At 32.1% G+C, this 27,232-nt stretch overlaps 3 protein-coding genes and 2 long non-coding RNA genes across 7 annotated transcripts; 2 read left to right on the top strand and 3 right to left on the bottom strand.

The window, feature by feature from the left end:
- The first annotated feature begins 2,980 nt into the window (after positions 1-2,980).
- LOC116402195 lies at positions 2,981-3,646 on the top strand. The gene is made up of 2 exons (XR_004214647.1): positions 2,981-3,115; positions 3,372-3,646. It is a non-coding gene; the product is annotated as an uncharacterized LOC116402195 (long non-coding RNA).
- A 3,376-nt stretch (positions 3,647-7,022) lies between these two features.
- On the bottom strand, positions 7,023-11,697 carry LOC101220188 (probable boron transporter 6). Of its 3 annotated transcripts, none has more exons than XM_011651499.2 (14): positions 11,571-11,697; positions 10,711-10,807; positions 10,519-10,601; positions 10,217-10,409; positions 9,985-10,123; positions 9,740-9,905; positions 9,490-9,656; positions 9,150-9,323; positions 8,952-9,047; positions 8,742-8,858; positions 8,351-8,655; positions 7,946-8,225; positions 7,702-7,839; positions 7,023-7,608 (listed from the first exon to the last, which is right to left on the bottom strand). In XM_011651499.2, exons 2-14 carry the CDS (start codon positions 10,803-10,805, stop codon positions 7,579-7,581), a joined length of 1,983 nt encoding a protein of 660 aa, XP_011649801.1. In that variant the 5' UTR covers positions 10,806-10,807; positions 11,571-11,697; the 3' UTR covers positions 7,023-7,578. The 3 variants fall into 3 exon arrangements, with proteins under 3 accessions (XP_011649801.1, XP_011649802.1, XP_031736484.1); XM_011651500.2 differs by lacking the exon at positions 11,571-11,697 and adding an exon at positions 11,527-11,544; XM_031880624.1 differs by lacking the exon at positions 11,571-11,697 and having other exon boundaries at positions 7,732-7,839; positions 10,711-10,923.
- On the top strand, positions 11,596-12,194 carry LOC116401988. Its single transcript, XR_004214329.1, has 2 exons — positions 11,596-11,702; positions 11,840-12,194. It is a non-coding gene; the product is annotated as an uncharacterized LOC116401988 (long non-coding RNA).
- A 3,954-nt stretch (positions 12,195-16,148) lies between these two features.
- On the bottom strand, positions 16,149-18,812 carry LOC101210590 (ammonium transporter 3 member 1). The gene is made up of 3 exons (XM_004138819.2): positions 18,210-18,812; positions 17,055-17,340; positions 16,149-16,950 (listed from the first exon to the last, which is right to left on the bottom strand). The coding sequence occupies exons 1-3, from the start codon at positions 18,810-18,812 to the stop codon at positions 16,409-16,411; spliced, it is 1,431 nt and encodes a 476-aa protein (XP_004138867.1). The 3' UTR covers positions 16,149-16,408.
- A 2,344-nt stretch (positions 18,813-21,156) lies between these two features.
- On the bottom strand, positions 21,157-25,983 carry LOC101220427 (probable 1-deoxy-D-xylulose-5-phosphate synthase, chloroplastic). Its single transcript, XM_004138691.3, has 10 exons — positions 25,489-25,983; positions 25,021-25,140; positions 24,771-24,935; positions 24,422-24,572; positions 23,733-24,001; positions 23,316-23,589; positions 22,696-22,988; positions 22,317-22,595; positions 21,928-22,212; positions 21,157-21,656 (listed from the first exon to the last, which is right to left on the bottom strand). The coding sequence occupies exons 1-10, from the start codon at positions 25,654-25,656 to the stop codon at positions 21,507-21,509; spliced, it is 2,154 nt and encodes a 717-aa protein (XP_004138739.1). The 5' UTR covers positions 25,657-25,983; the 3' UTR covers positions 21,157-21,506.
- Positions 25,984-27,232: the final 1,249 nt, after the last annotated feature.

Here is a 27,232-nt window from a genome sequence, read left to right as displayed (position 1 = left end):
AAATCAAGATTGATTGGTTCTTTACTCTGTATTATTCATTTTTATAATTTGATTCTCTTTTGATTTTCTTACTGTTTTTTATCCATTGAATTATAGTCTTTTTCTAAAAAATAAAAAACAAAAATTAAACAAGTGATGTTGTATTGCACGTTAATATATGTATTTCATTTATAATTTATAGTTAGATTTTTATAACTGAGGTAATTTCAGTCCTTAAAATCTATAGGCAATTTCACTCTCAGTTTTCTCGTTTTTCTATTTAACATTCTTTTTAACTGTAGCTCCTAAATTTATTGAGATTTTTTTCCCTATAGATTTGGATTTGTTCATTTAAGTAATAAATAAATATATATGCACAGTTTTTTTCGTTCATAAATTTGATGGCAAAAACTTTAAGTGTTAGTTTAATTTTGAAACAAATTTCAAACTTCAAGAAATAAAATGGAACTTTTAGAATAGAGTTTTGAGTATAGTTGAGATGATTTAGCTTACGTATTTGACAAATAGAAAATAGAAATGTATGAGAAAAATATTTGTTTTCTATTTACTTTTAATGAATAGTGACAAGCTGTTATCAACCATGGTGGACTTTCTAGTATTAGTAGAATGTGTGGTTATTTTGAAATTCTTTATCCTTTATAGGCTTAGTTTGGAGAGTGGATTAAACAATAGTATTTTGATGATTATAATTAGGCTTTTATATTTGCAATATTATTATTTATGTATTTTTATATTAGAAACATAAATGTGGTAGGAATTGAAAAATATATGGTTGGAATCCTCTGACATCATTATAAAAAAGGGTATATATACTTGAGAAAAGAATAAAACTGATGAATTTATATATATCCCTGAATGGTATGTATAAATTCATATTATCCCATTTGGGACATAGAATATGATGAAATGGATAGTGTGACAGAAAAAATATACTACATTTTTTAAGACTGGAAAGCTACCACATATTTCCTAAGAAGAAAAGGGAAAAGGAAAAGAAACCACGTATGTATTATTGGCATTGCTTCCCTTTAAAATGATTGCAACAGAAGACCTGAATCCCATGGAAATAAATATTCACATCAGCAGAAATGGAAAATCAGAATACATTGACGTTAACTATATTCGAGAGAAATCATAAAAACTAGAAATTGTAAACAACTAGATTTGGTTTGGTTTGGTTTGAGATTTTGTGAATTAAATAAATTACGAATTGATCCTATAGTTGTAGTCAATAAAATCAAATTGATTTGATCAAATACATAATTCTCTCCATGTTTGAATCTTGAATTAATTAAAAAAGAACAAAAAATATGAGAAAATTTAGGGAAATATATATAATAAATATAAATTATATTTAGATGATAGGAATTTGATTATGAAGGGGAAGATGGGCATGTGCCATTGCTGTGGATTCGGGATCCCCACACATGCATCTATTTATTGTATTGCTATTCTCAGTACAAAACTCCTTCTCTCATCACCGACTATTTCTTTTCTTTTATTATTGTGATTTTAGGTTTATATAATTTACACCTTTAAATTTTGTTACATTTTTAATCCTTAAATTTCCAAAATATCAAATTTCATATTTCAATCTAAATAACGATTTTTATCATATATATAATTAATTAATACATGATATAATTTTCAGTAACGAGTTCTACCATGATGCTGATGCTAATAGATCACATTAACAAGATTATATACCATTATTTTATTTTACTCCAAAGAAAAAGATTGTAATTTAAGACATGAAATAAAAAAATCACACACACATATATATATATAATAAGATAAAATAAAAAGACAAAATCTTTCTTAAATTACTTAAAATTGGAAATAGCAAGAGGTGAGAAAGGTGACCACGTGTAACTGTCATGACACGTAGCTCTCAAAGTCAGGCAATGCCAATAATGGCGGCTGTCAGGTGAAGGGCCGAAATATTGGGCCTATGGGCCCAAAATGTGTGGGGGCCTCGATAATCATTTTACGTTTTTGGGGTTAGATCTGAACCGGGTGAGTATGGCCCATTAAGGCCTTTTTTTTTATGAGTTACAAAAGCCAACCGACGCGATTTTGTTGGTTAGATCTAACGGTGTTGGGAGTAGCCACGTGTTCATATTGCATTAATTAAGGTTGTCTCAAGATAAGATTACCAAAAGGGATGTTAGGCCTACTTGGAAATTCCCCCCTCCCCACACACAATATATTATACACCATTTTAACTTCCATCCAATAATCCATTTTCCATATTCTTTCATGCCTATCTTATTCTTTTAACCTTTCCAAACATTCAATATACTTTAATTATTATAATTACATCTCAAATTCCTACCTAAACAATCCTATCTAATATAAATGTTGTATGTACATGATTCGATTACTTGTTAGATACATATTTGGATATTTGCTCAAATCTACTAGAGTAAATGTATGGACAAATCTTGTCCTATACCGACTTCACAAGAGTTTAAAGATGATTTGTTTAATAATCGATATAAAAATAAAATATTTGATAAAAGTAATAACTATTAAAATTTAGTTAACGTTGTTGAGTGGTCCAATTAAAAGAAACATTTACCCAAGACTCTCACAATTAATGAAATATATATAATATAGTAGAAGATAAGTTGCTACTTTTTCTATAAGAAGTAGATGAAGAGGAACACTGCAGTAGATCATATAGATCATTAATGAACTCAATGGAAAAAAGAGTTAGGTAAAATGAGAACATCAAGCTGAGTACAAGCAAGTGTGTTCTAATTATGTGATCCTGTTAGGTGAAATAGCTAGCTTAGACATAACATGGTAGACAAGAATTTATTGTAAATTTGGTATTTACCTTATTGTGCCTAGTCAATGAATTAACTTCTTCGTGAGATCATTCTCATCTCTTAAATTAATAAGCTAGTTAGCTAGGTGTTGGAATATGTTATCTATATATATTATTGAAGTGAGAGGCTAATAAAATCTCTGACTACTCCTTCCTACTCTTAGGCCTAACAAATCAAAAGAAAGATGTATCATTATATAACTGACATTAAAAGCAGTTGAGATGCCATACATATTCATCTTTTTCTCCTCTCTCAAGTTCTGATTGGGATTATCAAAAGAGGTTTGATGAGTATCATATTGTGTTATTTTGTTTATTTATTACTATATATGTAAAATATGATTTTAAATTGCTTATAAAATTTATAATGTTAGATAAATATTTTCAACAATTTCAGAGTTGGAATACTTTTCCTATAAATCTTATCAATTGGTTAGAAAACAAAAAAAAAAAAGAAAAAAAGGTGCAGACAAGGAGGGAGATTATAGAGTTGGTGATTATTGTTATAAAGGAAAATGAGAATGGGTCTTTATTTCAGAAGGAACGTCAGTTTCCAGATTAAAGTTGCTCCGATATGGCGGCGGCCGACCTCAAGAACTCCGGGCGACTCAATGGCTCTTGGGCGGCCATTTTGATTTGAGACCACGAAGATGGAAAAGGAAAGTGACAGAGGGCAATTGCACGTGCACACATTTATGTTCCAATCTCTCAATATTTCCTTTTTTTGTGGCTGAGAAAAATATAACAAAAGAAATTAATTATATTTTTATTGTTATTATTATTATTTTTAAAAAAAGAATTTAATTCTATTCAGTGGTCCTAATATTTTAGTTTGGTAATAACTAATGAACTATAAAGATGGATGTGTGCGTTTTTTTAAATCTTATATATATAAAAAATAAATAAACCATAAGATGAATGTTGGAATCGTGACATTCTTGACTTTATAAATGCTTCAATAACATCTCACACTAAATAACTCAGCACTCATTTTGACTTTGCTTTAACCATCCTTTCTTCTTTCATCAAATATCACAAATTTGGGTATGAAATTAAATAATGTGTCAATTAATGACCACAAACCCATTTTTCTTTTAATTATAACTTCTCCATCAAAACTAGAAAAGTAGAGGTTAGCTAAAAAATTAAAATTTTCACTTTACACTACATGTATTGGTTATGTTTCAAATAAGAAATACACTCAAGGTGAATGAGTAAATAAGAAAACCATAAGTCCACACGAAAGGAGGAGTTGAAAAGGTGAAATTGAAAATTATGCCTCCACGTGACTAGTTAAGCGTAAATTATATTGTCAAACTAGTTAGAAAAATAAGTGATTCTTATCACGCAAAAACAATATTCTTTATTAGTACGTGGTAGTTTAATTTAGAACGATTTCAATACCAGTATAATAATTTTATGTTTAAATTGGACAATATCATACAATATAAAAATTCGATCCAAACTTGTTCTAGTTGTTTTATCTTTAAAATGCTAATATATTTTAACGGGTAACGTAAATTTTGTAATAATTGAATGTTGCTTTTAATTTTATTTGAAAACATGTGCTTGAATGTTGGTATGATAATATTTGAATTAACAAGCTTTAGGAAGTATAATGTCCCACTTATACGATAGTTAGCATATTGTTTCTAAGTTATGACCAAAGTACCGTGTGTATGATTAACTCACGTTTTCAATTAGGCGTACTACTTTTCAAATTCATAAATAGATGTTCATCTCATCAACAGAATTATATAAAGTAAAAAGGAAGTTAATCTATTGTTTTGTTGAAATATAAAAATATTTGGGTAAAGGCAAGAAGTATTATTTGAACTATCACAAATGGTAACGATATATTTTTCTAAATTCTCACTCATTAAAAAAAGAAGTATATAAGTGAATTTTGTTGGTTTTTTCCTATAGAGTAAACTGTTTAGTGAACGAGGATAAATTTCTCCCTCTCCTCCACTATCCGTTCAATGGAAGATTTTCCGTTCCGTTCGAGATGTTTAAATTTCCGAATTTTCGCTCTTTAAAAAAACGTGGATTTCAAGTGTAGGGGCTGGGCCCACGATCTTAGAAAGATGTACTGAAGCCCAACTTGTACAGCCCATGATTCAGGGCCCAGGTCATTCAAAATGTGAAAAGTCAGTAACGTCCCTAAGTTGAAGCTTCTCCCCAATAGTCTATACAAAAGAACATTGGCAAAACCGAGGAATTACAATATATGATTTAAAGCGAAATTTTTTTTGTTTAATGAAAATTAGTTTCATACAAATTTTAGGGAACAGATTTTGTTTATACAAATTTTAATGGGAGGGAAAATATGTTAGAAGTTTAAAAATGTTGTTGAAGATGCAATTTTAGGTAAGTTGATGTTAAAAGCTGAGAAATATGATTTTAAAGGCTGCCAATGCGTAAATTGAGAAGTGATTTTAGATTAATTTTATTAATTATCTTTGTTTAAAAGTCTCTATTACAAAAAATGGAGGTTGAGAATTGAGATAGTTATATGTTGAATACCATAAAAGTTGTGTCATGAAATAAATAATGAAAATTGGAGAGAAGGAAGAAAAGGGATTTCATTTTTACAAACAATAGATTACCCAAACCCTACCACTACTTCAGTATACAAGTACGCTCCATTTGTTTGATCTACGGAGTTGAAAAGTAATAATAGAAAAAGAGTAAACTAGGAGTTGTAAATTTTACTACTTATTTGATCCAAAGAGTTTGTGGATTCCACTACTAAAAAACATCAATTTTATACCTTATCAACTTCTTACATTGTGATATTAAAAAATTCTTCATTTTTTTTTATAATTGCTTAAGAGTTCGTAAGTCATTCCCAACAAAGATTTTTCCTCTTTTACGTTTGGTCGACTTGTAGCAATTCTCGAATAGGCTTTATAAGAGAGATGCAAGGAGAGAGACATGAAGAAACATTGGAGAATTAGGTTATAATAAAACGAGATCATTAAATACTACACACTAACAAAGACTCGTTGAACCCTTTTACATAATAGAAATAAACCTAACTAAATAACATGATATCAAACTATTTCATTTCTTCAAATACAAATTTTCATTTTATCAAATAAAAAGTTTGAAAGTGATGTTTTTTCTCTTTTAAAAAGGGAAAATTTTAAAAATGCATAAACCAAGGAAGTGGCTCAAATCAAATATGGCTTAAGAATATTCAGAATGTTGGTTTTTTTTTTTTTAATTTAAAAAATCTATTTTCTTTTGTGAGAGTAATAATACTATGAACATAAATGAAATACAATCTATTCACTTTCTTCTCATAAATAGCATAGAAATTGTTCAAATCTTCTCCTAAAATCCCATCAACTATATATATTCATTTATTTATTTTTACCTTTTTTTCATTTGATCTCTTTCTATCCTTAGCTATTCCTTTCAATATATTGATTGCATTAGAGGGGCTGTTGCCAAAATAAAATAGGTAAAGTTTGAATAGATTTTTTTTCCCTCAAAGGATAAAAAGGTGTTGTTTTAGCATGTTTAAGAAAAATAAATAGAAAGCACTTATTTTCATACTTTTTGGTTAAATAAATTACTTTAGTTTTTCTCTAGGTATCGAAAAAACAACAAAAATTAAATTACTTTTCAAATTTCATTCAGAACTTGCTTCTGTTTTATTTGGTTCACAAATTTTATTTTGTTTATATTGCGACTAATTTCCAACCCACTACTATATCTGACATCAAACATATTTAAATTTAAATGTTTAAAAATTGACATTAGAATAAGCATGGCTTAAATGAATAACACTTTTTATAATAATGGTAACTTACAACTTCGTTTATTTTAATTTAAAAAGGTACAGAGAGCAGGGACAAAATGAAAATTGTTGAACAACATGGCAAGTAAAACAATTTTAAATAATTGTAAGTAAAGTAAAATCAACAACTAGATGGTTGATAGATCATATATGGTAACATTTTATAATAGAATGCTATATTTGCAACTATTTCTTGATTATATGATTTAGAACTCAGGAACACAATTGTACAATCTATGTAACAAATCCTATTAAGCCGTATCTCTTCGATTATATACATACATTGATCCAACTTTGAAGAAGCTATTATCTTATAAATTCAAACACACAGACGAGCAGAGGAATAATAACAAAAGGGAAACATAAAACAAAGCATGATGGTAAAATTTGAAACGGGTGTAATATAAGATTCTATATTCACCATATATTTATAGTTGGCTGAAAAGCCATATAATAAAATGAACCCCAAAAAACAAAATAAAAACAAAACAAAAAATAAAAACAAAAAAACAATATTTAGAAAAGAAAAAAAAAAAAAAAAACTACATCTTCGCACACATTTTAGTGTCTGAAAGACCATTCTCTCTCTTGCCTTAATCTTCTTATTAACCAATCCCCACCGTCCAATGTCACAAAGAATAAATCAAATCAATGAATGGCTAAAGCTTGTGAATTCAATTCTCTAAAAGCTTTTCCTACAGTAAATTGAATAAATCTCAAATCCTTGATTTAAATCTTTTCTGTTATCCTTCTTTTTTTCTTTCATGTGTAGTTTTATATAATGAATTGGTTTTGAGTTAGCAGTCCACTATATGAGAAGAAAAATGTCTTTCCGTATACTCTCCTATATTGATCGCAAACCGATTGTCATAATCAACGTTGTATTGAATCTTTGATCAAACGCGCTCTTTATCCTTCCTATTTGCTTTCATCTGCTTCACATTCGAAGGGAATCTTCAGGATGAACCTGAAATTCAAATGTCGGATAATGATGAGTTAAGGCTAAGCTAAAGACAATTGGTCAAAATAATAGTTAGAGACTTTGATATTTGTTTCCAACCTGAAACGATCTTTCTTCTTTGAAACTTACAGTTCTAAGCTTTAATTCTCCTCTATGAGTTGTCATCTCATCTAATATCTCGGCATCATAGTATTCTTCATTGCTCTCTTCAGCAATCGTATCAGGTGGCTCCTTTTCCTATGCAGACATTATTAGAAGTGAACATTTAGACTAAGTTCGTTGACAGAGGGAGCGTATTTCAAGCCAACGGAAGATCCAATATAGCAAAGAAAGTTAAACTAACCGGTGCTGTGAGATTCATTGGGCGATGTCCAGCACCTTCAATCTCCTCATATTCTGAAGCATCTAACTCTTGAAGATGGCTATGCTTGAAGAACTTAGGAAGCAGATGCTCTCTTATGCTAATGAGGAGGAAAAATGGCAGTGGGAACATGATCCCAGCTACAGGTATCCATGTTACACCAAAGCACAACAAGAAATATGCAAACTGAAGGAGCGTAAAGGAAGCAATGATCTTGAATGGCACAGATTCAACGAAAGATAGATGAGACCCCTCCAAGACTCTAGAACACGAAAAAGAAACATAAAATTAAGTAGACAGTAGAATCCCAGTTATATTAAATAAACTATAAAGCATGCCAACTAAAGACTGGTGCCAGAACCTTAAGAACCAATTAAGTAGACTTACTTGAAACGCCGACTAGGTGTAATGAAGAGCAACAACATCCTTTCCCAGAACTGATTTCCTGGGAGACTATCAATGGCCATGTAAGCAAAGTATCCCCAAAGAACTGATGTGGGTATCATTTTCATTACAGGGATAGCGAATATTGATGCAGCAACAAGGAAAGACTGCAGCAAGTTGCTCATTCTTTGCTCATTCACACGAACAGGCAAGTAAGGATCAATATTTTTCTCAGCATCGAATTTTCCCTTTTGATCACCTTCATCGGCATTCATTACTGCCTTTGTCAAGGTTTCTAGATCTTTAGGCTGCAAAAAAGAGCAAATAAGGTGCATGAGATAACCCGTTCTTGGAGTAAGAAAGAAGGGGATACGTGATTAGAATAGAGCATTACAACAGGAGCTGCGTCCATTTCAATGAACACGGCATGCATCTTTCCATAAATTTCAGAGTTGCTCGCTTTTTGTTTTATACATTCCTTTGCCCTCTTTACCATTTTTTTCCGAAACAACTGCAATTTACATAAAAATATAAGAATCCACTAAAAATGGTCTGAATATCAAACAGAACTGGTGAGTTTTGTTAGCATTCAATGTTTAAACACCTGCCGTTTAAGCACTGCGAGACTCTTGGTATGCATTGGGGACTGTGGGAGGACGCCATTAGAAGGAGGCAATCCAAGCAATCCACAAATCAAAGTCTGTAACAGCAAAGACACAGCAGTTTCAGATGCGGGCAAGGGAGCCTGGTTCGGTAAAGGATAAATACAAGTTGTAAAAGAAACCAAGTTACAAATATTTACCATAATCCCGAGCAAGAATACATCATAGTGATATGCAGATGGATTTTGAAGATTAAACTCTTTCTGTTGAGCCAGTTGTGATGCAACACTGTGGTCAAAAAAGTATAGGCCTGCTATCATCACGGCAGGCAGAGCAGCAGCAAAGATGTACGTCACTGGAACCTTCCCCAGGTCCTGCGAATCAAGCATGTGAAGTGGACTTTTAATTCCAGTTGATGGTATTCCTAAATATATTGGATTGTGATAAAAATAAATAAATAAAGCTCTGTTTAACCAAATGATTATGGGCTTCCATAACTTGACAGCAAGGGAAATGGAATGTAGCTTAAAAAAACCGCACCTTCACTACAGTCCAGTGGTACAATGAGGCTGGTTCCCATGGTAATGGACAAAAGAGTCTCCTTGGAACTCCATCTGGAACTTTGCCGGGAACTCCATATGACAATGCGGTCCAGAACACGACCATAAGTGGAATCCCATAATCTGCAATGAAACTCCGGAACCAGCCTGCACACAGAGATATCAAAAAAGTAAGAACGGTTTCAAATGTAAATTTAAATTTTGCAAATGCTAGCTAATCAAGTTTGTACCAGTGCCATATTTCCATGATCTTGCACCTCTGCTTTTCAATGCTGTGAAGAGTAGACCGACAGAAAAAATTACTGCCAGCAAACCATTTGTATACAACCATTCAAATTTGTACTCCAAGAGCTCTGGCTTTTCTGACTTGGGAATCTGGAATTCGCTGATCAGTCCCTGCAATTAAGATATTTAGTAAGTCTCACTCAAGCCGTCTTCTCCTCCTTTTGTAATAAATGTCAATCAATCATTATACCCTTATTGCCTCTTGAAAGAAAAGAACAGCAATAAGCATGCCAAATAATTCCCCCGCTACTCTTGTAAATTTGGTAATGATGTTGCAAGCATTAAAGATTGCAAGGAGAATCAGGAATACTCCTGACCAGATGCATACCCTACGACAGATATGAAAAAAGTAAGCAAAACCCAAAATTTCCACCAAGATACGGGTAGAAGCGGTTTGATACCAGGAAAACTAATTCACTTACCATCCAGCCCAAGCTATAAAGAGCTTGCCTCCTAAATCTGGCCGGCCTTCGCAGAAACTGTACAAGTAAATGTACATTATAACTGTTGGTTCTGCCACACCTAAAATCAGCAAAGGCTGTCCCCCAAAGATTGAGTGGATAATTCCACACAGCGCAGTTGAGGCTAATGTTTCCACAGTGCTCAATCTTCCACCTAAGCACAATTAGGATTCGAAGATAAAAACATTGAAATAAGAACCCCATTTCTAGTTTATAGTCAAAACAGATCAAATTTTATCTACATTGCAGAGATAAAGATGCACCTGTATCTCTACTAAGTTGCTCCCCGAAGGCAATAACAGGTAGAGCTGAGGCGAAGAAAATGTACATAGTAGGAGCTAAAATCCTGGGAAACACAAAAAAAACATCAAGTAGATAAGAACATTGTAAGAAATTCAAGACCCCATACATAATCAATTCTTGTATTTGCATTTTAAAGATGAGGAGAAAAGAACCTGACGCCTGAACATAGTGCACATATCCAATCCTGTTTATAGCACGCTGCCCTTCCTTTTAAATCCTTTACAATTCCCTCGAACGGAGCCCCCATCACTGAACCCAATCAAAGCAACTACGAAAATGAATATTCACCTAGTGATGCAACTGCTAAGTTTTTTCACATTACAAGAAACAACCATGGAATTCCAATAAGGTACAAAGACATAAAACTTTATATATGTGTATGTATATATAGCCCCTGAAGATGCAAAGGGACAGAGAAGAAAGAATAAGCCAAATACTATGTGATCTCCAAAACCGCGTTAGATTCTCAGGAGACAAAAGAGAAAGAAACAAACGAAATGTTTCAAACTTACCACATTCTTTGAATGACAGTGTATTGGTGTGCAGCATGTGATAGTGGTTACAATTTCATTAATTCTCAACACAGAAAACCAGCAAGCATAATTCTCTTAAATATAATATAATACCAACAAAAAGCATGATTAATACAAAGATTTGACATAAACAATCAGGTGAATCTCAATCGGTGGCGTCAAAAACTCTAATTTCTTACAATGAACTGTCATCGATTAAAATATTAAATAACCTTTTCCAAAAAGGTAAACCAACCGGCATAATAAATAAAGAACCAAATCTCAACAAACATTACGTATATTGAATGTTCATCGTCAATGTTAAAAGACGCAAATACGAAAGATTATAAACAAAACTCGTTAACGCGATCGTGTTCTCGTGTTCTAAAACATTGTAGAGAATCCACAGAACAATGCGGCATTGCCATGCAGAGATTAAGGAAGAAGCTTAATGACCTAACAGAGAGCGTTTCAATGTAATCGGATAAACGGAGAATCACCTAGAAGCAGGGGAATGTGGGTGAGAGAAGATAAAGGCTGATAGTATGAATATTATGAGTCCAGGGATGAAAACCGCAGTTACCGGCCGGAAGATCACCGGCGAAGGCGAACGCGGGGAGAGCTATCAAATGGTAAGTGACTTAAAGTTTCTTTTTTAGATTAAAAAATAGAAAAAGAGTTATAAAATTAAAAAAAAATGGAAAAAAGTTGATTGGTTGAATTTTGGTTTGTTTTACTTTTCCGTTTCGTCCCGTGCGGAACAAGACAGGCCTTCCAGCGTTTGGCTCGGGGTTTAGCGATGACCGCAAATTCAATTACTCGGCGCGACGAATTTGGTTACTTCGGCCCGCTTGTTTCGGCCTCTTTTTATTTTGATGATCTGGATTCGTTTGTTATAACCTGGATCCATGACTAAGCTATCACCTGGAACTCTTACATCACAGCCGTACATCCATGACATTCGTTGTAATCAACGGCTGTCTCTTTTTCCTTTTGTTTTGTTTAAATTAGGGTTTGTTTTGCAATGGCACCTTTTTGAGATGAAGAGGAATTCTTGGAGAATTTTAACTGTTTACATGTTGTAGGTAATTACTGATTAATATTTGATGTTTAGTTTTTCTAAATCCCAAGGTAACGATGTTTAGGGATAAGAACTTTCCAAATTGTTAATTATAAAAAACATTAAGGTAAACCAAAAAGATTTAACTTTATTTATTAAAAAAATATTTAAAATTGAAAAGGCAGGTACAGTGTTTTTTATGTAAAAGAAAAATGGAAAATTTTAGATTACTTCTAGTAAAAGCAAATAATAAATAAATAAATAATTGAGATAAAACAAGTATTTATAAACTTAAATAGAAAAAAAAAATTTGGGTTTGCTAAAACTCTGAAAAACTATATATTTTATTTGGAACTCATCACTAAATTATAAACAGATTTTTCAAAGGTATATTTATCAAATCATTTGATACACTAATATATATGTATATATATATATAACCAAACCCCTTTCTTAATTTATATAAAATCACTTTCCAATTTTCATTTCTGCAAAATTACTCTTACATTCGAATTTTTCTCTAAAAATCTGTTTGTTAAATTTATATTAATTTTTATTTAAAACAAAGAAAGTAATAATAATAATTAAAACATTTTAAAAACAATAATAGTTTGGTAAACATAACCTTAAATATTAAATGTTTTGTAATAATCTTCTTTGGCCTATTGTACACTATTTTTAAATTGGTATTATCAACTAAATATGATTATGTAATAGGAATGTTCCATCATATTAGACATAAATTTAACTTTGTATCTAATCATTTAATCAACAACTGCTACTTTTTAGAAGAAAAAAATGGTTCAATGTATCAAAGATCCATCCGTCCGTCAATACACTAAATTGAAAGTTTACTCTCCGTTTGTTCTAAAATTAAGTTAATTTTTTACATCATTCCCATGGTTTTCATACCATTTTTTTTTCTTTTTTTTCTTTTAGCTAAATTTAAAAAACTAAAATATGCTTCCAAAAATATCATTGAGAAAAAGAAAACTGACAAAAGGTCATTTAGAATAATGTGTCCTAGTTTAAATTGAGTTAGATTTTGACGACATTTTCACGAAGTATATACTTAAATATAGAAACTCGTTGAAGTAATACTTAGTAAATTTATACCTAAAAGATGCTAAGATAACAAATTTTTTAAAAAACATAAAAAATTGACAAATTATTGATAAATTAAGTACATCTATTTATTTTTTAACATAGATAAATATTTTTTTATAATTTCTCACATCATCAATAAACTAAAATTCACATAGTGTGTTTCGATAATCAAATAATTTATTAATTTATATATTTGATGAGTTTATTTGTTGCCTTACCATTTATCCAGTAAGAATTTAATACTAAATAGTTTTTAGAATAAATTAAAATTTTTTAAGGAAAAAAACGTGCTAAAAGGAAAGATAAACTCAAATAATGTGAAATTTATATTACTACATCGAAATTAGATTTCTCATATGTTAGTAAAATATAAATAATTAACCATTGTGTTAGTAGTGTTTAGAAACTTAGGGAGCATGGGACAAAAAATTATGTAAGAATACAAACACTATTTGCTATGTAAATACTTTTTCAAAACATGAAATGTGAAATAATATAACTTCTAAATGCAAATTTAAGAAATAAAGAGAGAAAGAGACACATAATAAGACAGTGAGGCGGCCCTTATGTGATAGAATGGGGTTCGAATGTAATAAATGTGGAAGGCTATGATAAAAATGTAATGAGTGATTTTCTCCGCGTTCTATTATTACTATTATTATGGTGATGATGATGTATTTGCAGTGGCCAGGTGTAAATTTTGGCACCATCTTTGACAGCTAAGGCGCCGTCGTTAGTTCCACCGGCGATGAGTCACTCCACACCGACATGTGGGAAAGCAGTCGAGTCATCTACGGTCAACTTACCCAACATTCATCCTTTATCCATTCACACCTCCACACATTCCAAATTCCAATCAATCAAATTAAACCTTCATTTCAAAATAATTAATAAAACCATACCAAACTCCTCACCAACTTTAATTTCATTTTTTTTTTCAACTTTATTCTAAAATATGAAAGGCATGGTCTTTTTCTTTTCATTAAAAAATTAAATTTATAATCTATTTTATAAAATTTGTATTAGTTTGAATTTTAAAATAATATTTATCTTAATTTAAACACGAAATTGTATCAATCATAAAGCACTTGTGCAATGATACTCTCCTAAAAGTTATGGAGATTGTAGGTTTCAATTCTTCATACTCTTCTATCTCGAATAATTTACTATTAAGTGATAACATCCTGTAATTTGATTGGAATTTTTTATTTTTCCTCGTTGTTCTTCTAAAACAATGTAATTGCAAAATAATTTTTAATAAACTTTTTTTTTTATTTCAAGCCTTTCAATTTATAAAAGTTAGGCGGTCAATTTGTGAATGAGTTACTTATTCGTGGACAAGGTTTATTCCTTTTTTTTCTGTTCTATTATTTGAATATATATATATATATATATATATATATATATATAAATGAAGTTAATTACTATTGAGTTAAACTAATATTTTTTAATTTACAAAGTATTTATTTTATTAAAATCAAGGAGTTAATAGTTATTTTTAAAATGAGTGATTGAATTAGCAAATACCATAATAGTTTTTTTGAAATTAGTGATTGAATGAGCAAACATCCATTGTTAGTGAAAACACTTATCTATTTATTTTTACAAAGAAAGAGGGAAGAGTTATGTTGAAATCATCTATTCATATTTTAAAACTATTTTACAAGACTTACTTTAACCATATTTTTTACTTTAACGATGACAAATACATATTTTATATTATTCAAACTACTAAAGTTGAAATATGATACAATTAAAAAAAGAAGAGTACTTAAATCTCGTACTGCGTTTCCCTTTTTAAATTATGATAGCACACATAAACATAATCTTTCCAAATAAAGTTCATATAACTTTATATGTAACTTTAGCAGATTTTGTACTTTCAAATATCCATCAGCTCTTAGTTGTACGGAATATTATAGTTGTAGATGTGCTATTTTTAGCATACAGAATTTATTGTTATTGATATTTTGATTGGAATAAGCAATTATTCCACTGCTGAGGATTTTTGGGGGAGAGTGTTCGCTGTCCACCAATCACCGCCTTGTATTCGATGACGTGGCGCCATGTGTGATGCTCACTCATCCACGTGACTCCAACCTTTCATTCTCTCTCTCTCTCTTTTAAAGTCGGGTTAATGGTAAATTTCTTCGAAGCACATAGACTTTGAAGATCACTTTTGTCATCATCACAGTTATTTAATATTTAATTTTACATTTTCAAAACATGCTTTTCAAGTTATTAAAAATATTTTTAGAGTTATTTTTAAAAAATAATAAATGAATTTTTCACTACGTTAAAATTACTTATAAACATAATGTTATAAAACAAATTCCAACTCATCACGACCTACGGTTTAATCAAAATAAAATTTAAAAGACCAATTAAGGTGTGCTCCTAAATTAAAGTTAGGAAACAAATATATTATCTAACTTAAAAAAATGTTGTGTTTTCTTTTTTACCAGGTGTGATCATAATGATAGATTTATTGAACTGAGAGAAAAAGTTAGAAGTTTGGTCCATAGTTGATAAATTTGAATAAAAATTAAGTTAAACCTAAAATTATAAGTCGGATAAAGTTGAATAATTTAGTCACTTTGGAGGAATAAAAGATTTGGCCAAAGCATGCAAAGAGAGATCCTTAACTCTCTAGGGTTGTTTTGTTTGGTGTCATTGCAATTTATGTCTAGGCAAATTGATTTCTAAGGTTGAAACCAAGTTTGATTAATTTTAAGTAAAAGATCATTTTACTTAGTAAAAAGAAAATTTCAAATTTGTCCACATGTTAGGTCACCTTTACCATTAGAAGAATTGTAGGGTTGTAGTCCAACCTAATTACAAATTAAAATTCAGATCTTAATTCAATAGTAAGAATATATATATAAAATGAGATCTTCAAAACAAGAGAACATAAAATTTAACCTTTTATTCTATTATATATATATATGTATATAACACATTTCATATATGAAACCAATTCTCAAACCCAAACCAAAGCTCCCACCTATGAGGAAAGTTTGATACATTAAATGAGAGCAACATTATTGTTATTATTATTGTGGTCAAGTAGCATGCAAACCCAAATTCGAGTCAACTAATCAATCACGAGATAGATGATACAATCTCTGATGCCTGTAAACTAAACAAAAAGAAGTACGAAAAACAAAAGCCTCAAGTCATTTCAACCTGACCAGCTGCATGCCTATGTTTAGCGGAAACTGGGGCCTCTATATCATACTTAGAAGAATCCATCTTCTCACCTTGGCCCCAAATGGCGTAGGCCTCTTCACCGTGGGCGGCCTCGTCTCCGATAGCCATGTCCTCCTCCGACATTCGGAGCGGGACAATGTACTGGAGGAGGACGCAGATAAGGCTAGTAACGATGATGTTGAGGAGGGTGACGAAGATGATTCCGAGGAGTTGGACGCCAAGTTGGCGGAAGCCGAGTTTGACTTGTTTTGTATTGAAGCCATAGAAAAGGCCGATGTATTTGTTGTAGTTTCCGTAGAAGATGTTGTTGAGGTGTGGCTCGGCGAAGATGCCGCTTAAAATGCCACCGAGGCTGCCGGCGATGGCGTGGGTGTGGAGGACGGCCATTGTGTCGTCTACCTTCTGAAGAATGGCGGATTTCTTGTGAACAACCATCATTGTGAACCATGGGATTGAACCTGAAAGTACTCCCATTATAATTGCTGCCCATCCTTGAACAACTCCTGGATACACACACACACACACACACACACATTATGTTTCATAAATTACGTTGAATGTATAAGCTGCTAATTTTGATGATAATAGTTCTGCAGAGAGAAGTGACCTGCGGCGGGGGTGATGCAAACGAGGCCGGTGATCATTCCCTGGACAGCGCCAATGACAGAGGGCTTTCTGAAGAAGATGATGTCGAAGATGAGCCAAGTGAGGAGGCTGGTGGCGGTGCAAACGTGGGTGTTAAGAACAGCCAGTGAGGCGTCGATGTTGGCGGCGTAGGGGTCTCCCCCGTTAAAACCAGTCCAACCCATCCACAACAGCCCTGCTCCGGCTAGCATGAGAAGAATGTTGTTGGGAGGGAAGCTTTCTCTGTCCTTCGACAACCGTGGCCCAACCTGTCCACTCACACATACACACATATCAGTTTCATCTCAAAACCCAGATACCAATTGTTTGTGTGCCATTTGTAAACTATTCGGTTTTTGTTTTCTATTTCTAAAAATTATTTCAGTGTTTACTTGTAGTGATTTATTATTTAAGGATCAAAATTTTTAGACCAATTTTAAAAACTATGTTTCTTACTTTGAAAAGTTGAAATAATTGTTATAAATAGTCAAATATTAAAAATATTTATAAAATATTAAAATTATTTACAAAAATATTATAAGAAAGAAAGTGGTATAGATAACAAAAATATTGAAACTATTTAATAAAAAATATATAAAAAGACTAAAATATGTGTAAAATTTTACTATATTTTGTTGTTTTTAAAATAGAGAATATTTATATATATAATTTTAATAAAATAAATTTAACGTATTAGTTATTGACTTTTAAATTTTAGTTTTTAATTTTTAAAAATTAAACACACCTATATATCTTTTCTATTTCAAGATTTCTTACTTTCTTATTTACCTTTTGTTTATATTTTTAAAAGTTTAACACAACCATCTTTCAAAAGTTGTAAAAATTTAGTTTCAAAATGGACCAAGTTTACAATTTTTCAGTTTTTCAAAACTAATTAGTTTAGTTTCTTTAAAACATTAGCAGAACTAAAAATAAACAAAAGAAATTTGAGGTGAAATAAATGTTCATAGACTGAGTTTTCAGAACTCAGAATCTAAAAGCTAAAAAATCAAATAATAACCAAACTAAACCTAAACAAATAAGAAATTAACTAATTAAACGTAGAACAAAATGAAAAAACACCTACGAAAAACAAAAAATTTATAATGATAGGAAAGCTAAGAGAGTAATTACATACCCAATAAGCAGCAGTGAAGCCAGCAACACCAGAGGACAAATGAATAACATAACCACCAGAGTAATCAATGAGTCCCATTTTAGCAAAAAACCCACCAGGACTCCAAATACTAAAAGCCACAAACGTATAAGAAAACGTAAGCCAAAGTGGCACAAACAACATCCAAGCATAAAAATTCATACGCCCAAGCAAAGCCCCAGCAATCAAAACCAATGTAATTGCCGCAAACACAAATTGAAAAAACACCATTGTTGCGGTTGGAAACTTCCCAGCAAAACCTGGTGCCAACAGATACTCTTGATCCAATGCCACATTCAACTTCCCCCAAAACGGCGCCAGTTTTTCCCCAAACGACAACCGATAACCCCACCCAACCCAACACACCAACACACAGGCAAACGCATATAGAGCCATAAACGCTGAGTTTATGGCCCATTTCTTCTTAACCGCTCCCCCGTATAGGATTATTAGTCCTGGTACGCTTTGTAGTCCAACTAACGTCGCCGCAGTCATCTGCCATGCGTTGTCCCCTTTGCTCATCCATCCTGGATCACCTACGTCTGTCACAAGGTTGGCCGGTAGAGGGACAATAATATTGCTCATAACTTTGTTTAATTTTTTTTTGGAAAAAATTAAATTATTGGTGATTTGAAATGGAATTTGATGGCTTATAACTTCGAGTTTGGAGCTTGGATTGTCACGATAAGCTGTTTCGAATATATATATTATAACATGTTGGGATTCTTATGAATTTATAATAATTTATCAAGAAAAAAAAAATTGTGTCGAGTTGTAGCCCAATCACTCTATAGAAATTTCTTACGTAGTAATTTTTGTTCAAGAAGATAAATTGTTTCTTTTTCTATTGTTTTTGTTATACAGTGAATAAAAAAATATGGTGCATTGGATTATCTAATCAATGCCTTTTGTTTATCGGATATGAATATGGAATTTGATGTAACATGTTGTAGAATTTGAGTTGAAATTAATTTTAGTCCATCAAGTTTGTTAAGTACTTTAATTTAGAACTCTGTTTATTTATTCAATCTCGTGTGATTTTAATTTTGTAATTTTCTAATAACTATTAACCTTTAATCTATATATTTTATCATTTAAAATAGAGATGTTATAATCAAAAGTTTCTAATCGAAACTAAGTTTAAATGTTAATAAAATTGTTACATTTACAAACTTAACAACTAAATTGAAACCAAAATCAAAAATTGAAAAACTAAAAGCGGATTCGGTGACCCTTTCAAAACTTTTATTTTATTTTTTAATATATGATTATTAAAAACAAAACCATATATATTTAATTAATAACTGATTTTGTTTCCTATTTTTAAAAACAAAACTTACTTTTCTATTTTTTTAATTTTTAATTTTCTTTCATAATTTTATTTTAAAACAAGATTTTTGTTGGAAAAGAAAAGTGAATTAGCTACTGACCACGTTTTTTTCTAAAAAAAAGGAGTAATTTTCTAAAACAATAAATGGAATGAAGTTAACATTTTTAAAAATGAAATAACCTAAATACTTTTTTTCTTATATATATAGAAAAAAAATAAATAAAATTATAGGTTTGCTGATTTTAAATGAGGGAATAGGAAATAGAAAATTACGTTTAATTTAATTTATTGTTTATTTATATATATAAAAAAGGTTAATTTTGGAGGTTTGGGTGAGACAAAATGGCGTGCGATCCAATTATAATTGAGCGATATCGTCAAAGATTCAGATGAACGAAAGGGAAATTCATATGCCATTAATAATTTTGATCAAAAACGACATTTACATAATGAACATAATGTACCCAAAAACAACAAACAAAAAGGAATAACTTAGAGAATATCGAAACCTCAGATTCTCATTACTCATACCATAACAGATTGAAAAGTTTGAGATTTCAGCTATGTGTTTATGATTGCCTACTCAAAACAATTCCTTCCTGTCTCTATCTATCTATACATTTCTTTTTGTGTATAAATTATTCTTTTTTCCACCTCCAAATAATACTTTATCTGCTCACTTGATTGCAACTATGTTATAAATTTAATCTAAACATGTGACAAACTATGGTTGAGGTACTATAAGACGTCTAATGTTAACAAACAAGAAATAATAATAATAAGACAAAAGGTTATCATTGAGACTTTTTTTTTATAATTCTATGTACTAAACTATTGAATTATACTCGAATTTACATATAATTTTATATCATATGATATCGTTAATTGAACAAGAATCATCTCTTTTGTTGATTGTAATAGTTCTTTTAATTTGGTAGCTCACTGGTTTACTTGAGCTGTTTATAATTGTTGTATACCCTCCTGTCTTGTGCAACAGAAGTGCACAAGGCTTGGTGGGACTTTGATAGCAACATGAAAGACTTTGATTGAGATTGATTGGGATTGGTTTGTTGGTTTATGAAATAATTCTTCTTCTTTTTTAATTATAAAAAGTAATTATATGATATTGATTTACATAATATTAAATGATGACGTAAGTCATTTTTGGACGAATGTTATTTGTTCATTTGGAGGTAAAAGCTAAAACGAAAATGGACATCGGAACCAATAAGATGATAGTGGCCGAGACCAACAATTAAAATAATGATGAACAAGGCCATTTCTTAATGCATAAATTAGTTGTCAATAGTTTTTATTTTCTTCCCCTATCAGTAAAGTTGTCAAGGAATTCCATCATTAAAAAATGCTGGAACCCAAAACTCGTTTTACAAAATACTCTTTATTGGTCTGCTATATTCCATATCTAAGAACCAAGCATTAAAAATTAAATATGATGTAAAGTTTTCTCACATTTTCTAGGCAACCAAATGGAGTATGTAGACATTCATGGACCATGAGTTAATCTCTTAAGAAAATTCAAAAGGTTTAATCAGATTCTATCTTTGAGATTGTGTTAAATTGTTAATGAAGAGTTATGAGTTGGTCACCATCATCCATGAATTTACTTACACAAACAGAGAAACAGATGGAGAAATTTGGACTTTACATGCAAGTTTCTGATTGATCACCATTTACATTGTAATCAGATGAGAAAAACAGAAGGATGGAGAATCAAAGATCTTTCATTTCTCTGTGTGAAAGTGGTTGTGTAAAAAAACAGGGAAGTAACGCATTAAAAATGGCACAGAAAAAAGATGCAGAATGTACAACAAATTGATACCTAAAAATGCTGGTGGTGTGGTACTGATGTTTTTCTCATCTTCTGTGGTTAGCTGAAATTCAACTGTTAAAAAACTTCACCTTCAGCAGGGACTGAGAGATACAAGATCCTAACACATCATAAGTAATGCTTCCCGGGGACGACCGAGCAAGCTTAATGCCGTTGCAGCAATGTGATTTCCAGTCAACCCAGCAAGGGAGAGCTGTTGTTGTGGCGATGCCTGCTCTATGTAATTATCTGGTAGAACTATTGGCCGCCACTGCAGGTGAAATGGTTTGAGGAAAGTGGCACAGGGCACATCAGAAATGTAAATTTATTGCATATGATTGAAAAACTGACTTTTTCCTCTTAGGCCCGGTTCATTGATTTCGTGTGGCTTTTGTAGCGTACAATCAGACTTAGAAGTTATTTTCTACATATATGAAATGAGCTAAAAGTGCCTAAACATTTTCTATTTCAACTTTGATCTTTTAAGGAAATACCAGCCTATGCCTAAAACGGGAAATAGGAAATGCTTATAGAAATCGTACCTTGACTCTTCCATCCAGCCGTCCATCGAGGGCAATGAATTGTGCAACATGAGATCCAAAGCCTCCGACTGAACCTTCCTCAACTGTGATTAGAAATGCATGGTTATCACAGAGTTGTCGGAGAAGTGCTATGTCAAGTGGCTTGCAGAACCTTGCATCAGCAACTGTAACCTCGACACCGAACTTTGAGAGAAGGGCCCGAGCATTAAGGCAGTTCTGAACCATTGCACCATACCCAAGCAAAGCAATATCCTTACCCTCAGCAAGAACCCTCCCTTTTCCAATCTGCAATGTGTTACAAACAATGTCAAGTTTTAATTTCTTTTTTTCTCAAGTTACAAGAAGATTGAGACTTCGAAAAAGCACACTAGCATCAACAAGGTGGTTACTTCAATCGGAACCCCTTCAAGGGCAAGGTTGTTAGTGGTGACAATGGAGCCTCTTGGATATCGAAAGCATACTGGTTGATCATCAATGCGTGCTGCCGTGGCAACCATGTGCACTAGCTCATTCTCATCTGATGGTGCCATGACAATCATGTTTGGCAAGCACGACATATATGTTATATCAAATGCACCACATTGTGTAGGACCATCAGATCCTACCAATCCAGCACTGGTAATGACAAAACGTACAGGAATTCTCTGTTGATCGACATCATGCACCACCTAGAAAACCAAATTCAAAACTTCCTATTGTTAAACGCCTGAACACTCGAAGTGGCAACTGCACATTTAATGCAAGTGTGGAGCAGCTCGAGAGAGAGACCTGATCGTATGCTCTCTGTAAGAAAGCCGAAGGAATTACACAAAATGGCTTCAATCCACCACATGACAAACCAGCAGCAAATGTAACTGCGTGTTGCTCAGCCATACCCACATCAAAGAACTTATCAGGAAATCTTTCCCTAAACAGTTGAATTGATGGCTCCATCTGCATCCCAGCATGCACTGTCACAATGCTTTTGTCCTTTTCCGCCTCCACAACTAAAGCCTCCGCAAAACAATCGCCATACGTTCGAGAATCAATTCCGTACAGCAATGGGTCTATGTTATATAAACCTAGAGTCATGAGAAGAAACCAGAATGAATAAAACATAATAAAATTTGTTTCTTATCAATCATAAATAGAATCGACAAGGTTAGGGAAGCATCTTTGTCCAAATTAATATGCTAAATGTCAATCATAAACCCAGTGATAGAATAAGAAATAGCAGATTTGACAACTCTCCATCAGAGAGCTGAAAAACGAAGCTTACACTAAAAAGGGTAGTCTGAATGCTCTTAAAGCAATAAATAAGTCAGAAGTTTAGGAGTGAAGATAAAATAAAAGTCCAATGACCACATGAAAGACACTAGAGGAAAAAGTTGAGTTAGGGAAAAGGATACCATCCAGTTGCCTGCCTGCAACCCTCTTGTAACCTTCTGAATAGTTTTCTTCAGTTACCACATGTACCAATACTGGACCCATTGAATCAAGTGATGCAACTTCTTGTAAAACACAAATGAGGTCCTCCATATTGTGGCCATCAACAGGGCCTATATAATAGAGTCCAAGTTCTTCAAAAAGGGTTGATCCTGAGGGACCCATCATGCCGCGAGCATATTGGTCAACCTTGGCAGCCAATTCATGCATTCCCTTACCAATTCTTTTAGTTACACCCTAATCATGGAAAAAACATATGAAGCTGAGGACTTTTCAGAAAACTAAAACAATACGAATAAAGACCAACTCCTCATCCACATTAAGACAAAGAACATTCTCCAAGTGTTAGGTCAATTAAAACGGAAAAATCAGAAAAATACCTTAGCGGCTTCACGAAACTTTCGAAAGGATTTGCTGGACTGGAGCCTGCTGAGGGTGCTAGACAAAGCACTAACAGATGTCTTAGAGCCATCATCAAGTTTTGGGTGTAAAGAATGCCGACTGTCATTTAATATCACTATCATATTTGAGTCCAAATACCCCACATTACTCATTGCTTCGTATATTTGCCCCGTCATAGTTGACAAATTGTTAATTATCGTAACTATTCTTTCACGTTTACCTTTTATATCCCTTGCTACTGCCATGCCTAAGATTAAATGAGATCATATTAAATTTGTTGTACAATTTCCAAACATGATTCTAAGAATAAAAAACAATACTTTTGAGCAAATAAACAAAAATAAGTAATTATTTCCATATGCTAGAGGTTGGGTGTACACACTAATTATCACATGTGGTTATTAACAGCACCTTCTTGAGGGAAAGGATTATATAATGTGCTGTTAAAAGCTGAAATATAAGGATTTTTTCAATTGAAGTCATATATAAGTCAATAAGAACAATAAAAAAAATTGATTAACCTAAACAAAAACTCAATTGATTAAGACATTATATCCTTGAAGTAATGGTTCAAATTCCTACCCCCACATTTCGTTAAACTAAAAAAAGAAACAATAGATAAAGAATATTTATAACCCCACAAAAAAGGATCAACAGTCCACTGTACCAAGTCCAGCAGATACACTATTGCAGCCATGTGCAGCACCAAATGGATCAAATTCACTTTCCAACCTTGATGTGGACCCAGAAAGACCATTCTTTTTATACAATGTACTCATGAGAGGTCGTCTTCCGGTAAGAATCTTGTGTGCATAGGTCTGGCAAAAGACAAAATAAATTAATGATATTGATTGTTTAGGCACACACTCTCGGTCTGGCAGATGAACATTACATTCCCAAGTCGCATATCGATATCGGTATGCATAATCGTGTCAATATTTTACTTCACAACAATTTCAGTTCCAGAAGAAAGTTCAATAATATTGAGCATAAGAAAAATAGTCCTACACTCCTACCTCTTCTCCTGCATCCCACAGTATCTTGTCCACTGGAGCATGGAAAACATGGTGCAAGGCAACAGTTAGCTCCACAACTGCCAAACTGGCCTTATAAGATGCTGGTACGTTTGAAAGAAAGGAAGCCAATTCTGAACGAATTTCTTCCGCTAATTGTTTCAATTCCTGCCACGATGGTGTTTGATTGGTTTAGAAGCCACATCATCTTTGGCACCCACAAGGAGAAATATGTATGAAATCATAAACTAACCTTAAGAGACAAATTCTTCAAATGGATAGGATTATCAATCACATCAAGTAGCGGCGTTGGAACTTTATCCCAGAAGATATTATCAATGTCAGGTAAACTATGGATCTTACAAACTGATGACTGCACCAAGAAGACTATGTTACAATCAAATTTTGAAATAGAATGAACACACACTAGAACTAAACACTGCCAAAATCCTGATCAACCAATAAGCGAATTCAGCCTCAGAAAATGGATTTAGATATTCAAAACATCATCATCTAAACAAGTTAACGACCCTCACTAGTTTAACATTGGAAAGATTTGCTAACTGTACTTCACAGTCTACTTAATACACGCAATGAAACCATTGGGATTTAGGAATTCATCCCAGCACTGAAAATTAATGATCATCACTTCACATGCACAGAAACCAAACGATTATGCACAAATTTCACAACAAAGAAAAGAGCTAAAGTGCTTCAATACCTTGGAAGAAAAATGGAAAACAGAGCCGGAGTTTGGATTGATTCTTGAAAATTCAGCAGGGAAAGGGAAATTAGAGCGCGAGAATTCCAATTTACGAGATAAAAGTGCAGAGTTTCCATATGAATGAACAGCAGTTCCAAATGGGTACCCAGTTGAAGCTGTACCCATGAAGGAATTCAGCCAAAGCGCAAGAACCCAATGTCGGCAGTTCTAAAAATAAACGATTAAAGAATTCCCCAGTTGATAATATCAGGTAAATACAGACTTCAAGCAGCTGATTGAAACCCAGAAAGGGTTAAAAGAGTTGAAATCACACAACAATTAACAGAAGGAGTAGATGAGTAAAGGAAGTAAAGGAAGGATATTTGTGAATTGGAGTACCAAGTATTGGAAGAAGTGGAATTGGATGTGACTTTCGTGGGAGAATTGTAGAATGAAGAACTTGTGGTGTAGAATGGTTTATCAACCATGGCAGGCCTGGAGATCAAAAGGGCCAAAACATTATTACGGACTGGACTGCCCATTTCCTTTTGTGCCATTTCCAGAACTTTCCACACATTTGTCTAAACCAAAGTGCAATCATTAGACAAATGGTTAAAAAAACTGCCATTGTATATGGTTGTTTCATACTATTCAATGTACATTCGTCCATTTGCATGTCTGTTTGTAACTAACAATTCCAAATACTTATCCTCTAATAGCTCAACAACAACTTAATTCAACTGGGGATCATAAAATTTTTGGATTCAAATCCTCCTACGCGAAGAAATTTAACAAAAAAAAATCAGATTTACTTTTCCCTTCTGTTATTAGGTAAAATAGGCCAATATGATAATCAGTTAAAAATATTTGATGATCAAGTCGGATTTTGTCTTTTATTTCTTGCTTTTAGTGACCACTGGGCCAAAGTACATCAAATAGCTAAGTCGGCTTTTGTATGGAATATCTCTAATCTACCAGCCCAACAAGTTCACAAAAAGTCCCTTCGTTGAATCATATTATAAATTTAAAAATAAAATAGAACACTTCATTTCTAAGCCTAAACTCTCCACTTTTCTGTTACTTTCGATTAATAATATTAAATTTCTAATATAAATCCACATTTCATTCCTATGTTTCAAAATAATTATGCCATTTTCTCCTACAAATCTTGAGTTTTGTGTTCATCTCAATTTGATCCATATAAATTTTATTTGATTAGTATGTTTCAACACAAATATGCATTCAAAATTTATGTTTCAACGTATGCTTACTTACGATAAATTTAGGTTAACATTTAGCTAATTAATCTAAAATAGTATGAAGTAGATTTTTCAATTAATCTAATTTGATGGAGACGAAAAATTATAACACTTAGAAGTAACATTCTAAGAAGAAGTATGGAGAAAATTAGGTCAAAGTCTATAAAAGTTCATACACTAATTACAATAGAAACTAATTTAAACATACATATCAAATAGAAAATAAATTTATAAGGTAAAGATCTAATCTTCCAAAACCAAAAAAACTTAAATAAAAATGAGATAAATAAAATTTTCCAAAAAGATAAAAAGGAAAACAAAACTGATCAAATCATTTTGTATTGTATAGATATTGTTTGGGATAACTCAAAATTTTTAGTAGGATTTATCTTTAAATGATAAGAAAAAAAAAGTAGACTAATCCAAAACATTCTAATGATTGATATATCTTCTTTTTTTTTTAAAAAAAAAATAGCAACTTATGATAAATTAATAATGGTTTA

This window comes from Cucumis sativus, chromosome 2 (genome assembly GCF_000004075.3).
Source record: "Cucumis sativus cultivar 9930 chromosome 2, Cucumber_9930_V3, whole genome shotgun sequence".
Lineage (NCBI taxonomy): Eukaryota > Viridiplantae > Streptophyta > Magnoliopsida > Cucurbitales > Cucurbitaceae > Cucumis > Cucumis sativus.
This window is presented reverse-complemented; position numbering and strand designations above follow the sequence as displayed.

Bases quoted from the DNA above. Each gene is read 5' to 3' on its own strand.
- LOC101220188 (XM_011651499.2), bottom strand. From the start codon at position 10,805: ATGGGGGCTCCGTTCGAGGGAATTGTAAAGGATTTAAAAGGAAGGGCA. The intron at 10,124-10,216 runs GTAAGTGAATTA...TATCTGTCGTAG, and splicing joins TTTATAGCTTGGGCTGGATG to GGTATGCATCTGGTCAGGAG. The intron at 9,657-9,739 runs GTACAAACTTGA...CTCTGTGTGCAG, and splicing joins ATCATGGAAATATGGCACTG to GCTGGTTCCGGAGTTTCATT.
- LOC101220427 (XM_004138691.3), bottom strand. From the start codon at position 25,656: ATGGGTACAGCTTCAACTGGGTACCCATTTGGAACTGCTGTTCATTCA. The intron at 23,590-23,732 runs GTATTTTTCTGA...TTCCATGATTAG, and splicing joins AGTTTCGTGAAGCCGCTAAG to GGTGTAACTAAAAGAATTGG. The intron at 21,657-21,927 runs GTACGATTTCTA...TTTCACCTGCAG, and splicing joins GGCTGGATGGAAGAGTCAAG to TGGCGGCCAATAGTTCTACC.
- LOC101210590 (XM_004138819.2), bottom strand. From the start codon at position 18,812: ATGAGCAATATTATTGTCCCTCTACCGGCCAACCTTGTGACAGACGTA. The intron at 17,341-18,209 runs GTATGTAATTAC...GTGAGTGGACAG, and splicing joins GCTTCACTGCTGCTTATTGG to GTTGGGCCACGGTTGTCGAA. The intron at 16,951-17,054 runs GTCACTTCTCTC...GTGTGTATCCAG, and splicing joins TTGCATCACCCCCGCCGCAG to GAGTTGTTCAAGGATGGGCA.